The sequence below is a fragment of the Saccopteryx bilineata genome, chromosome 4, assembly GCF_036850765.1.
Source record: "Saccopteryx bilineata isolate mSacBil1 chromosome 4, mSacBil1_pri_phased_curated, whole genome shotgun sequence".
Taxonomy (NCBI): Eukaryota; Metazoa; Chordata; class Mammalia; order Chiroptera; family Emballonuridae; genus Saccopteryx; species Saccopteryx bilineata.
The window spans coordinates 297,026,569-297,039,708 of record NC_089493.1 but is presented as its reverse complement, the minus strand read 5'-3'; the positions used below and the strand labels follow the sequence as shown (position 1 = coordinate 297,039,708).

General features: G+C 55.8%; 1 protein-coding gene across 1 annotated transcript; it reads right to left on the bottom strand.

Annotated features, from left to right (window-relative positions):
* Positions 1–274: 274 nt before the first annotated feature.
* Positions 275–12,995, bottom strand: PDZD9 (PDZ domain containing 9). Its single transcript, XM_066275899.1, has 4 exons — positions 12,658–12,995; positions 7,758–7,937; positions 2,748–2,937; positions 275–1,220 (listed from the first exon to the last, which is right to left on the bottom strand). The coding sequence occupies exons 1-4, from the start codon at positions 12,686–12,688 to the stop codon at positions 818–820; spliced, it is 804 nt and encodes a 267-aa protein (XP_066131996.1). The 5' UTR covers positions 12,689–12,995; the 3' UTR covers positions 275–817.
* Between the last annotated feature and the right edge of the window lie 145 nt (positions 12,996–13,140).

Genomic DNA, 13,140 nt, shown 5'->3' with positions numbered 1-13,140 from the left:
GTCTGCAGACACCTTTGTTTCAGGGGCATGAAGAACAGGTGTGACAGGTGAGAAACGAGGATGACCAGGCTGAGCAGCTGTCCGTCAATATTTCCAAACTGTTGCTGCTGCTGGCGGCTTTGCAAGACAGGAGCAGGGAGAGGTCTCCCCTGTGGGGTTAGGACAGGTCAGCGGTCTGGGTTTTACCCCCTTGACCCTTGTGCAGTAGATTCACTTCTGAGAAACGCACACTCCCTCTCAGTCACGTCCTGTCCGTCTGTCTGTCTGTCTGTCTGTCTTCCCTGCGGGGACTCGGTTTCCTTCCATCTCTTCCCTCGCCGTTTCTAGCCTGTTCCTTTCAAGGAGTTAACTGTCAATCAGCCCATAGTAAAAGTAGGCCAGAAAATGGGGAGAAAAATTAATACGAACAAGTAGCGAAAAAACATACTCTATTTCCTTTAAGTGGGGCACTTACTTGGAAGTTTGCAAAACGAGAAACTAAATGTCAGAATAACAATGTGGTACTTACCTGAAAAACTAAATTCTCTACTATTTTTGCACATTCTGATATTGAGCTTTTCTGCTACATTTTCTAAAAGGTGAGGCACTCTTCTCAGGAAGGGTCTTAATGATCGCAGTGATACTGCTCTTTTGAGAATAGAAATTGTGAGGCCTTTTGTGACACCGGAAAGCCTTGGCTGTAAGTCACACTGAAGCAGGTGAAGGCCTCACGACAGGTGTGGAAGGACTGGTCAGTCTGGACAGGTTTCTATGAGGACAGCAAAGCTGGGTGGCAGTGCACAGATGCTGGGCGTTTTCCAGAGAAACGCCCCTGTGGTCACAGATCTGCAGACCGCTGACCAGCCTTGGATGCAGGCTGGCCCTTGCCCTTCACCTGGGCCCCGTCTTCCCACCAGAATGCGTCCGAGGAGGAGGAGCTGTCCTTGTCCTGCTTCCCCATCGCCCAGTACGGGGAGGGGGCCCGCGCCTCCCTGGCACAGCGTCCGTGAATCACGACGTCACAGCTGGCGTCTGTCCCCACCCGGATCTTCTGGCTCTTCTTCTCATACCGGTGCCACTCTCTGGAGATGGACACGGGTCTCCTTGCGGGGCGCTGCCCGCTGGACTCGGGGGACACACAGTACGAGAGCTTCTTCTCTAGCACCGGGTCGCCCTTGTCAGCACTGCTGGTGGATGGGTCGGCTTTGGCCTGCTCGGTTTTCTCGGTTTTCTCGGTTGTGCTGGAAATAAGAGGAGAGAGAATGAGAGGTTCTCGGTGTCTCGGCCCTGGCCGCGCTCACAGGAGGAGGGACGCAGCTTCAGCACCACCTTTGTGTTGTGGGCTCTTCTCTATAAAAGTACCTTTCACTTCGTGTCCATTCCTGCCTGACCTGTGGTGGCCGGGGATAAAGCATCCACCTGGAACACTGAGGTCACCGGTTCAAAACCCGGGCTTGCCTGGTCAAGGAACACATGGCAGTTGATGCTTCCTGCTCCTCCCCCTCCTCTTTCTCTCTTTCTCTTTCTCTCTCCCCCCCTCCTCTCTCTCTGAAAATGAATAAGTAAAAAAGAATAATAATAATAATAACTAAGTGAATGTCAACCAGGTAGACACTCCCCCAGGAGAGGGCACCTGGAGGACCAGAGGGGCTGGCTTTTGATCTGGGGCAGAATGAACTCTGTACGTCCAGAGGGGAACATCGAGGACGTTTCTGTGTACAAGGAGGAGATGACGCCCTGGACGCTGTCCATGTGTGGATAGGAACAGCACCCCTGACGTTGCCCGGGAGACGGAGAGGAGGGAGCCAGAGGTGAAGCCTTGAGCTGCCGGCTGGGGAGCAGCCGGGAAGGCGGGGGCGTGGGTGTCACGGAAGGAAGCCGGGAACGGTGACGTTTCAACAGGAGTGAGGCTGGGAGGTTGTCAAGTGTCTAGTACTCAGAGGCCAAGCAGAGCGAAGACGAGAGGAGCCCACTGGACTCGGCAGTGCGGAGGTTCGGGGGACCCGCCCAAGTGCTGAGAGCGAGGCCAGGTTAACGTGGGCTGAGGGTGCTGGGCAGCCACATGTCCAGCAGCTCCTCCCGCAAGCCTGAGGCCAGGGACAAGGCAGCGGCAGGAGCGAGGAGTTGGGGGGGGGGGGGGGTTGCTAAGAGGACAGCCGCTTAAAAAGGCCTAAATGTTCCTCGGCCCTGGCCGGAGGGCTCTGGGTTAGAGCATCGCCCGTGCGCCTGGCCGGAGGGCTCTGGGTTAGAGCATCGCCCGGGGCCCTGGCCGGAGGGCTCTGGGTTAGAGCATCGCCCGTGCGCCTGGCCGGAGGGCTCTGGGTTAGAGCATCGCCCGTGCGCCTGGCTGTGGGTTCTGCTGCCGGTCAGGGCATAGAAAGGAATAGGTCGACGTTTCTGTCTATCTGTCTCTCCCTTTCCCAGTCAATCTTAAATAAATGTTAATGTTGCTGGGAAGGATGCAGGAGACCGATGGGAACGGGGCTCCTGGCACACGCGGGGGGGGGGGGGGGGGGGGCACGGAGGGGACGTGCTGCGCGGAGGCGGAGGCGGAGTTCCCATCCGGCGCCTCCTCCTCCTTTTATTATCATTATTATTAACCTGCAGATTGTTCTTTCCAAAAGGGCTTAGAGCCCACGACGTGTTCGGACCCCGCCCCCAGCCCCGCCTCCGTGGGCCACTAGGCCGTTTCACCTCACGCGCAGAGCAGGGCTTCCTAGACCCGGGAGACCCGCGGAGAACAGAGACCTCGGAAGTGAACTACTCACCCTGTGACTGGGAATTTCGTCTCAGGAATTAAATGCGCTATCTCTTGCCATTCTTGGGGTATGTCAATAAAATCTCGGTAGACCTTGATCTGCAGTGCCGTTCCTACGGCAATGGGTTGCAAAAGCTTTAAAAGTTCCCGGAGAGTATATCCTAACACATTGTCCTGTCCGACACTAATCAGAACATCACCTTTAAAAAAGCAGGGGGTGGGGGGTGGGGAGAAATAGCAAAATTAAGATAATGGTTTAAAGGGAACACACCAACCAATTCCAGCTTTACTGTGAGATGTCTCGTTTTATGGATTCATGTGGTTGGTTCACTTTTTTGAACCAAAAACAGGCTTCAGCCTATATTTAATAAAGATGGCCACTTCAAGGCCCTGGCCAGGTAGCTCAGTCAAGTTAACAGAGTCCTCCCAAAACAACGTTGTGGTTTCAACCCCCAGTCAGGGCACACAGGGCAAGCAACCAAAAAACAAAAAAAAAAAAAAAAACTTGACCACCTCAGTGACATGAGTGTCCTTTGCATGATAATGAACGCATGCAAGGTGTTTCTTTTTCACAGTATTTCTGAAGTCCTTGGTGTGACGGAAAGTACACCATTTGTAATTAAAGCATCCTTTACGATTCTAAAAGTATTTTAATTACTATTACTCTTAGAGAAAAAGCCACTTACCGTAAATGATAAATAAATGGCCTACCTTCTCTCTCTTTTTTTTTTTTTTAATATTTTATTTATTGATTTTAGGGAGAGGAGAGAGACAGAAAGGCAGGAAGGAGAGGGAGGGGAGGAGCAGGAAGCATCGACTCCCATAGGTGCATTGACCCGGCGAGCCCGGGGTTTCAAACCTGTGACCTCAGAGTTCGAGGTCAATGCTTTATCCACTGCGCCACCGCGGGTCAGCTGGCCTATTTTCTGTTATACCTGCCTGGCCGCTTCCAGCGCCTCCCATAGTACATTGGCCGTGTTAAACATCGAGCCTTTTGTTTTAATTTTCTGCCATTGTACAGTGTTGGTTGAGCAAATACTCCTTCGTGAAACACCAGACAATTAGCAGGCTTTAATTAAGCTTTAAGATGTGTAGACAGAGAATATGTTTTCTTCAGAGGGATTCGACAGCTGGATCCCCCACCTAGGGCAGTGCCGGACAGGGAGGGAAGCGTGGTCAGCCATGGAGCTTCTGAGCCCACAGCAGATGGGCCAAGAGCCCCCTCTTGACAGCAAGCCCATGGACCCCCACACTGGGTGCCGAGACGACCAGTGATTCACTCACAGCAGCCACCAGGCAAGGACGTGTAAAGTAGGTCAGCCATGGAGCACTGCACCTGGAGCAGGGTGTGCAGAGGGCAAAGAGCACGCCTGGTTTCCGGGGGCTTCCAGGGGCCGCTGCCCTGGCCGTCTGTCCTCACCATTTCCCCAGCCGGCCTCTCCGCCTTCCTGGCTGTTCCTCAGGCTCTGAGTTCTACATGAAGTCCCTTAACAGTGGTGTTCTGTTGCTTGCCATGAAGAACCCTGATGGATCCAAGGGACTCGGCCAGAGAAAACAGGAATGCAGGGACACTGGTTCCTAAGGACACTCACACTGGGTCAGATCCTGGTCTTCAGATCTAACCGGTACGAGCATCGTGCACAGTGGCAATGGAGATTTTATAACTAACGTCAGATAAAGTGACTCCAACGACGTCTGGAGGATGTTTCCACCATTCTGTGCACGGGAAGCTCACAGACCCTCAGCCACCCTCCTTCCAAGACAGCGGAAGCCTGGCCTCGGAGCACAAGACCAAGAGGAAGCCCCTGTCAGAGTCTACGCCACGTGCGCTCAAGGGGCAGCAGGCTGGTCCCAGAGGAGGCCTCCCGGGATGGCGAGGACAGGTTTCCATGCTGCTGGATCCCACAAGAAACCGATGTCCAGCATTCTCTCGGCTTGCACCTTGGAGGAGGGTTCGATGCAGCTAACTTCCTTTGGTCACCCCTAATCCCGGCTCGTCTGACCCCGTGCCACTGAAGTGATCTCATCAACCGCGATGAGATCAAATTCACATACCCCGAGGTCCACTGGTGGGGGCGCCGTGCTCCGACCAGCCCCCTGGGTCAGTCTCCAAAAACAGCTGATGATGACATTGCCAAGGCAACCAGTAACTGGAAGGGCCTGAGGATGACGGTGAACAGAACACTCAGAACAGACAGGCCCAGACTGAGGTGGTGCCTTCTGCATCTGCCTGGGTCATCAAAGCCCTCGAAGAACCACCATGAGACAGAAAGAAGCAAAAAAAACAACAACAAAAAAAACCACAGTGGAGAAGCAGATGGTGGCTTCTCCTGTGCGCCCTGACTGGGAATCGAACCCAGGACTTCCACACGCTGGGCGGACGCTCTACCACTGAGCCAACTGGCCAGGGAGACGTAAGCTGTTTCGTAATGGCATCATTTACCTACTTTCTTCATCGGTCCACTGTGTCTAACCTAAGCTGCTATGAGAATCATCCTAGAGAGGAAAAGAAAAATAGAATCCAAGGATCTTTTAAACCATGAACTGCCCAGAACCAGACCCCAACCCAAACCCATTGAATCAGAACCGCGGGGGAGATGTGGTCCAGGCATCTTAGTGGTAAAAGCTCCCCCGGTGACTCGACTAGGCGACCAGAGATGCAAACTAGTGCAACCACAGGGGCTCCTGTACCGTGTGTGTGTGTGTGTGTGTGTGTGTGTGTGTGTGTGTGTGTGTGACAGAGAGTCAGAGAGGGGGACAGACAGGGACAGACAGGAAGGGAGAGAGATGAGAAGCATCAAGTCTTCATTGCGGCACCTTAGTTGTTCATTGATTGCTTTCTCATATGTGCCTTGATCTGGGGGCATCCAGCAGAGCCAGTGACCTCTTGCCCCAGCCAGCGACCTTGGGTTCAAGCCAGCAACCATGGAGTCATGTCTATGATCCCACGCTCAAGCCAGCGACATCTGGGTTTCGAACCTGGGTTGTCCACATCCCAGTCCGACACCGTAGCCACTGCACCACTGCCTGGTCAGGCCTACAATCTTTTTTTTTTTTTTTTTTTTTTTTTCCATTTTTCTGAAGCTGGAAACAGGGAGAGACAGTCAGACAGACTCCCGCATGCGCCCGACCGGGATCCACCCGGCACGCCCACCATGGGGCGACGCTCTGCCCACCATGGGGCGACGCTCTGCCCACCAGGGGGCGATGCTCTGCCCATCCTGGGCGTCGCCATGTTGCGATCAGAGCCACTCTAGCGCCTGGGGCAGAGGCCACAGAGCCATCCCCAGCGCCCAGGCCATCTTTGCTCCAATGGAGCCTTGGCTGTGGGAGGGGAAGAGAGAGACAGAGAGGAAAGCGCGGCGGAGGGGTGGAGAAGCAAATGGGTGTTTCTCCTATGAGCCCTGGCCGGGAATCAAACCCGGGTCCTCCGCACGCTAGGCCGACGCTCTACCGCTGAGCCAACCGGCCAGGGCCTCATTTTTTATTAAAAAAAATATATACATGAATGAGACTCAGAGACATAGACAAGAATGTGATGGTAACAGGGGGTGGGGTGGGAGGGGTGGGGAGGGGGCGAGGAAGGAGAGAGGGGGGTGGGGGGAGGGGAGGGGCACAAAGGAAACCAGATAGAAGGTGACGGAAGACAATTTGACTTTGGGTGAGGGGTATGCAACATAATCAAATGTCAAAATAATCTGGAGGTGTTTTCTCTCAACATATGTACCCTGATTTATCAATGTCACTGCATTAAACTTAATAATAATAATTTTTAAAAAATACGTGAGTCTAGAGACTATAAGATCAGCCTAAGAGAAATGCTTGCCAGGATCCCCACAGCCCCGTGGTTTTCAAAGCACTTGTAAAAATGATCACATCTCAGCAAACAACGGTGGTGTCATCCCAACTTACAGACGAAGTGACCGAGGCCTGGAAAGCTAAGTGACTTTGTCCAAGGGGCAGTCCAGCTGATGCTGACCAGCTCTTCCCTCCCCACCGCATTACCGGCCTCTTGCGCCTCCCTGACCCATGAGCACGGCCCTCGGCCCGGAGCAGTGACTGGGGAAACATGTCCTGAATTGGATGGACAGTTCACTCACCCAGGGACCAAAGAGGACAGCGTGCTCCTGATAAGGCTTTGGCTGTGGCGTCTAACAGAGCGGGCTCCGATCCCTGCTCCTGGGCGTGACCGTGGGTGGGTGTCTAAACACCCGACTCCTCATCTGCCAGGCCGTCTCATGCAGAACCTCCTCAAGGTCTGTCAGAGGCTGACGGGAGGTCAGGTCTCTAAACGGTGGTGGTGATTCACACCAGGGAAGACATCTGTGTCCACGGAGAGCCGTGAGCTCTGCCGTGACTGGGCCTGTGTTTGTCTTCCACTTGCTCAATGGGCGTGAAGCTGGACAAGGAGCTCGGCCTCCCTGTGCCTCGGTTTCCTCACCTGTCGCGAGGGAATGATACTACTTCCTACCTAGAGGGTGGCTGTGAGAATTCAGTGAATGAATAACACACCACGGGGAGCACTATCTAGGCCAGAGGTCCCCAAACTATGGCCCGGCCCCCTGAGGCCATTTATCCGGCCCCTGCTGCACTTCCGGAAGGGGCACCTCTTTCATTGGTGGTCAGTGAGAGGAGCACATTGACCATCTCATTAGCCAAAAGCAGGCCCATAGTTCCCATTGAAATACTGGTCAGTTTGTTGATTTAAATTTACTTGTTATTTATTTTAAATATTGTATTTGTTCCTGTTTTTCTTTTTTTTTTTTACTTTAAAATAAGATATATGCAGTATGCATAGGGATTTGTTCATAGTTTTTTTTTATAGTTTGGCCCTCCAACGGTCTGAGGGACAGTGAACTGGCCCCCTGTGTAAAAAGTTTGGGGACCCCTGCTCTAGGCGGTAACAAGGGACTGGCCCATGGGAGGCTCCCAGACAATGGCTACGCCGACACCTGACTGTCACCCGAGTCCCCCGGATGCCTGGCTGGGAGGCAGGGGGCACGTGCCCGCAGTCACCCACCTGGCTGGAGCTTTCTGTCCCTGGCTGCAGGCCCGTTCCTGATGAGGTGGGTGATCTGGAGGTAGGGTCCGTGCTGGATGACGATCAGGCCCAACCCCAGGCTGCCCACGGTGAGCTGGGTCTGCAGAGTTTTGCTCAAGGTGTGCACAGACGACTCGGACTGGAAGCTGACTTGTTTTTCTAATAAAAAGAAGAAGATCATGTTTTAGACCTTCACCGAGGCAACAGCGTGACAGTTATCACTGGGGCTGTCGTGCCAGACCTCTAGGACAGTGAGCCTCTCCACTCCTCGTCAGTGAGGTGAGAAGAAAAGTGTCCACCTCAGAGGGTCGTCCCAAGAATGAAACGAGATGGTGAATGTCTCTCGCACAGTGCTGAGCCCGTGGTGGACGTCTGACGTGAGCCGTGTCCAGTGCTGAGCCCACGGGTGGACGTCTGACGTGAGCCGTGTCCAGTGCTGAGCCCGTGGTGGACGTCTGACGTGAGCCGTGTCCAGTGCTGAGCCCGTGGTGGACGTCTGACGTGAGCCGTGTTCAGTGCTGAGCCCGTGGTGGACGTCTAACGTGAGCCGTGTTCAGTGCTGAGCCCGTGGTGGACGTCTAACGTGAGCCGTGTTCAGTGCTGAGCCCAAGGATGGACGTCTAACATTAGCCGTGTTCAGTGCTGAGCCCACGGGTGGACGTCTAACGTGAGCCGTGTTCAGTGCTGAGCCCAAGGATGGACGTCTAACATTAGCCGTGTTCAGTGCTGAGCCCAAGGATGGACGTCTAACATTAGCCGTGTTCAGTGCTGAGCCCAAGGATGGACGTCTAACATTAGCCGTGTTCAGTGCTGAGCCCACGGGTGGACGTCTAACGTGAGCCGTGTTCAGTGCTGAGCCCGTGGTGGACGTCGGACGTGAGCCGTGTTCAGTGCTGAGCCCGTGGTGGACGTCTGACGTGAGCCGTGTCCAGTGCTGAGCCCGTGGTGGACGTCTGACGTGAGCCGTGTCCAGTGCTGAGCCCGTGGTGGACGTCTGACGTGAGCCGTGTTCAGTGCTGAGCCCGTGGTGGACGTCTGACGTGAGCCGTGTTCAGTGCTGAGCCCAAGGATGGACGTCTAACATTAGCCGTGTTCAGTGCTGAGCCCACGGGTGGACGTCTAACGTGAGCCGTGTCCAGTGCTGAGCCCGTGGTGGACGTCGGACGTGAGCCGTGTCCAGTGCTGAGCCCATGGTGGACGTCTGACGTGAGCCGTGTCCAGTGCTGAGCCCGTGGTGGACGTCTGACGTGAGCCGTGTTCAGTGCTGAGCCCGTGGTGGACGTCTGACGTGAGCCGTGTTCAGTGCTGAGCCCGTGGTGGACGATTAACGTGAGCCGTGTTCAATGCTGAGCCCGTGGTGGACATCTGACGTGAGCCGTGTTCAGTGCTGAGCCCGTGGTGGACATCTAACGTGAGCCGTGTTCAGTGCTGAGCCCGTGGTGGACATCTGACGTGAGCCGTGTTCAGTGCTGAGCCCGTGGTGGACGTCTGACGTGAGCCGTGTTCAGTGCTGAGCCCGTGGTGGACGTCTGACGTGAGCCGTGTTCAGTGCTGAGCCCGTGGTGGACGATTAACGTGAGCCGTGTTCAGTGCTGAGCCCGTGGTGGACATCTAACGTGAGCCGTGTTCAGTGCTGAGCCCGTGGTGGACATCTAACGTGAGCCGTGTTCAGTGCTGAGCCCGTGGTGGACATCTGACGTGAGCCGTGTTCAGTGCTGAGCCCGTGGTGGACGTCTGACGTGAGCCGTGTTCAGTGCTGAGCCCGTGGTGGACGATTAACGTGAGCCGTGTTCAGTGCTGAGCCCGTGGTGGACATCTAACGTGAGCCGTGTTCAGTGCTGAGCCCGTGGTGGACATCTGACGTGAGCCGTGTTCAGTGCTGAGCCCGTGGTGGACATCTGACGTGAGCCGTGTTCAGTGCTGAGCCCGTGGTGGACGTCTGACGTGAGCCGTGTTCAGTGCTGAGCCCGTGGTGGACGACTAACGTGAGCCGTGTTCAGTGCTGAGCCCGTGGTGGACATCTAACGTGAGCCGTGTTCAGTGCTGAGCCCGTGGTGGACATCTAACGTGAGCCGTGTTCAGTGCTGAACCCGTGGTGGACATCTGACGTGAGCCGTGTTCAGTGCTGAGCCCGTGGTGGACGTCTGACGTGAGCCGTGTTCAGTGCTGAGCCCGTGGTGGACGTCTGACGTGAGCCGTGTTCAGTGCTGAGCCCGTGGTGGACGTCTGACGTGAGCCGTGTTCAGTGCTGAGCCCGTGGTGGACGTCTGACGTGAGCCGTGTTCAGTGCTGAGCCCGTGGTGGACGTCTGACGTGAGCCGTGTTCAGTGCTGAGCCCGTGGTGGACGTCTGACGTGAGCCGTGTTCAGTGCTGAGCCCGTGGTGGACGTCTGACGTGAGCCGTGTTCAGTGCTGAGCCCGTGGTGGACGTCTGACGTGAGCTGTGTTCAGTGCTGAACCTATGGGTGGACATCTAACGTGAGCCGTGTTCAGTGCTGACCCCGTGGTGGACGATTAACGTGAGCCGTGTTCAGTGCTGAGCCCATGGTGGATGTCTGACTTGAGCTGTGTTCAGTGCTGAGCCCGTGGTGGACGTCTGACTTGAGCTGTGTTCGTGCTGAGCCCACGGGTGGATGTCTGACGTGAGCTGTGTTCAGTGCTGAGCCCGTGGTGGACGTCTAACGTGAGCTGTGTTTATCCATTCACAGAACAGATGCTCATTGATTCAGGAAGTGCTTCGTGTCCTTGCCGACCGTCACACCTGGCAGAGGAGACAGCTGTCCGTGAGTCATGGGAACAAGTTGAACAACAGCTGTAGCACATGCTCTGGAGGAAAAGGGCAGAGACCTCAGGGTGACCAACGGGAGGTCCAGGTCTCCCGTGGGGAAGGCCAGTCAGGCTTCACAGAGGACATACAATCTGAATGGAGGACGAACAGGAATTATTTTAGGGAGAGGAGGTAGGTGGAAGGGAGTGAATTGGACCAAGGTTCAGAGACAGGAACAAGCAGGCACACAGGAGACCGGCAGGCGGGCAGGAGGCCCAGAGGCAGAGCGGACGTGCTTGCGGGTTTCTTAGCAGGAAAGGCCGGAAGCAATTTGCGCAGAACATGGTAAGATGTGTGTTAAAAAAAGAACCACCCTGGTGCAGTGGATGGAGCATCACACTGGGATGCTAGAGGACCCAGGTTCGAAACCCGAAGTCACCAGCTTGAGCACAGGCTCGTCTGGTTTGAGCAAAGCTCACCAGCTTGAACCCAAGGTCGCTGGCTTGAGCAAGGGGTCACTGGCTCTGCTGTAGCACCCCCCCCCCTCCGTCAAGGCACATATGAGAAAGCAATCAGTGAACAACTAAGGTGCCGCAATGAAGAATTGATGCTTCTTACCTCTCTCCCTTCCTGTCTGTCCCTGTCTGTCCCTGTCTGTCCCTGTCTGTCCCTCTCTCACAAAAACAAACAAACAAACAAAAAAACAACAAAGAACAAAAACCAAAAACCACCCTGTGGCTACTGTGTGGAGTACTGTGGGGTTCCGAGTGGACCTGGGAAGTGAAGGGGGTACTATAGTCACTGGTCCATGTCATGGCAATGACAGATCATGGAAATTAATGCACAGCAGGAAAGAAAAAAGCATTTGGGAGGAGAGCCTGGGACAGTGGGGGTGGGGGTTTAAATGTGTCTTCTACAGAGCTAAACCTCACAAGGAAAGTTTCAAAGACTGAGGAGTGGTTTAAAAACTTATTCGTCCCAAGAGGGAGCTTTGGGGAGACTTGTTTTCAGTATAGGAGAACTTGTGAGATTTGTTTTCTGCATATTTTTCCAGCGTTTTTCACACACACAAACACACACACAACACTTTTCCTTAAGGACGGCAACAAACTGCTACTTGCCAAGCCTTTGCCAAACTCCGTGTGACTGGTGTTTGAGGGGCCCTGGGAGACGTCCTGCTATGAGGAAGGGGCTTCCCTGATCACCCAGGCCCCCACTGCGGGGAGCCGCCCGCTCGCCCACCCCCCTCCCACCCCCGCTGCGGGGAACCTCCCCGCTCGCCCACCCCCTGCTGCCGGAGCCGCCCACCCCCTCCTTCCGCTGCGGGGAGCCGACCGCTCGCCACCGCCCCCCTGCTGTAGGGAACCGCCCCTTGCTGCGGAGAACCTCCCCGCTCACCACCGCCCTGCTGCAGGGAGCCGGCAGGGTCCATGGCCGTCTTCTCCGAGCAGGCGTCCTTGCCCATCTCCAACCTCTTGGGCCACAAAACACAGTGACCCGGGTCAAGGAGGAACCAACTTCAGAGACTTTCTAAGACCGCAGGGGCCACTGAGAGCAGGTGTTCCCCTCCGTGAGCTCCCGGTACCCCGAGCTCAGAGAAGTGGCCTCTTAGGCCAGGGTCTCTCTTCCACCTTCAGCCGGACAATAAAATGTGCGTCTGATACACTCGCCTGTGTCTCCAGGGACAGCAGCGCGAAGCGGGAGAAGCCAGACTCCAGCGACTCCATGCTCTGTGATCCCATTTCTATGACCTTCTCTGTGGTAAATTAGGGCAAAATTAAAATTATAGACACAGCTCAGGAGCTGGGGGGGGGGGCGGGGGTTGCAGCCCAGGTGACGGACGCTTTTCATTTTTCTTTTTTTTTCTTTCTTTTTTTTTTTTTTTTTTTTTTTTTTTTTTTTTTTACTGTGTTGGTGTTTTCAGTGAGAATGTGACCGTCGAAAGCTCCCAGACCGGAGCACCTGCAGCAGAGGCTCTTGCCGTGAGCACAGTACAGTGGGCACACGCAGGAGGGTGCCAGGCCCAGAGGGTGGCGGGCCCCTTCCACAGAGGAGGAATGGGAGGAAGGCTGGGTCCCCCCTGTCCCCACTGTCCCCACGGCCCGGTCCCACCTTTTCTGCTTCTGTGGCCGGCCTTCTTCATGGCCCCCCGGGGGGAGGGCCGGCTGTCCGGGTGCCTCCGGGAGCTGGACCTCGAGCCGGAGCCAGAGCCAAGTCGGTCCAACTCCTCCTCCCAACCGTCTGGAACCCGGGAGGAGCGGAGCGAGGCCGCGGGGCGGCCCGGGGCCCGGCGCCTGGGTTTCCTCCCGGGGCCGTGCGAACCCGCCGCCCCAGACGTCTGCGGTCACCGCAGAGCCTCCGTGGACCCTGGAAAGCGGAACGTGAACGTGTTGGTGGAGAAATACAGCGCTTCTGCGGGGCCGGGACAGCGCCACTCCGGGGGGCTCCCGCTCCATCCCCGGGAAGCGGCTGGAATGCGGAGAGGGAGGGGAGGACACGCAGCGGAGGGTCCCGCAGCGGGGAGCCGGTCCCGGGGGACGGTCCGGCCAGCGCAGGCGCCCCGGCTGAACTGCCCCGAATGTTGCATTCTGACAT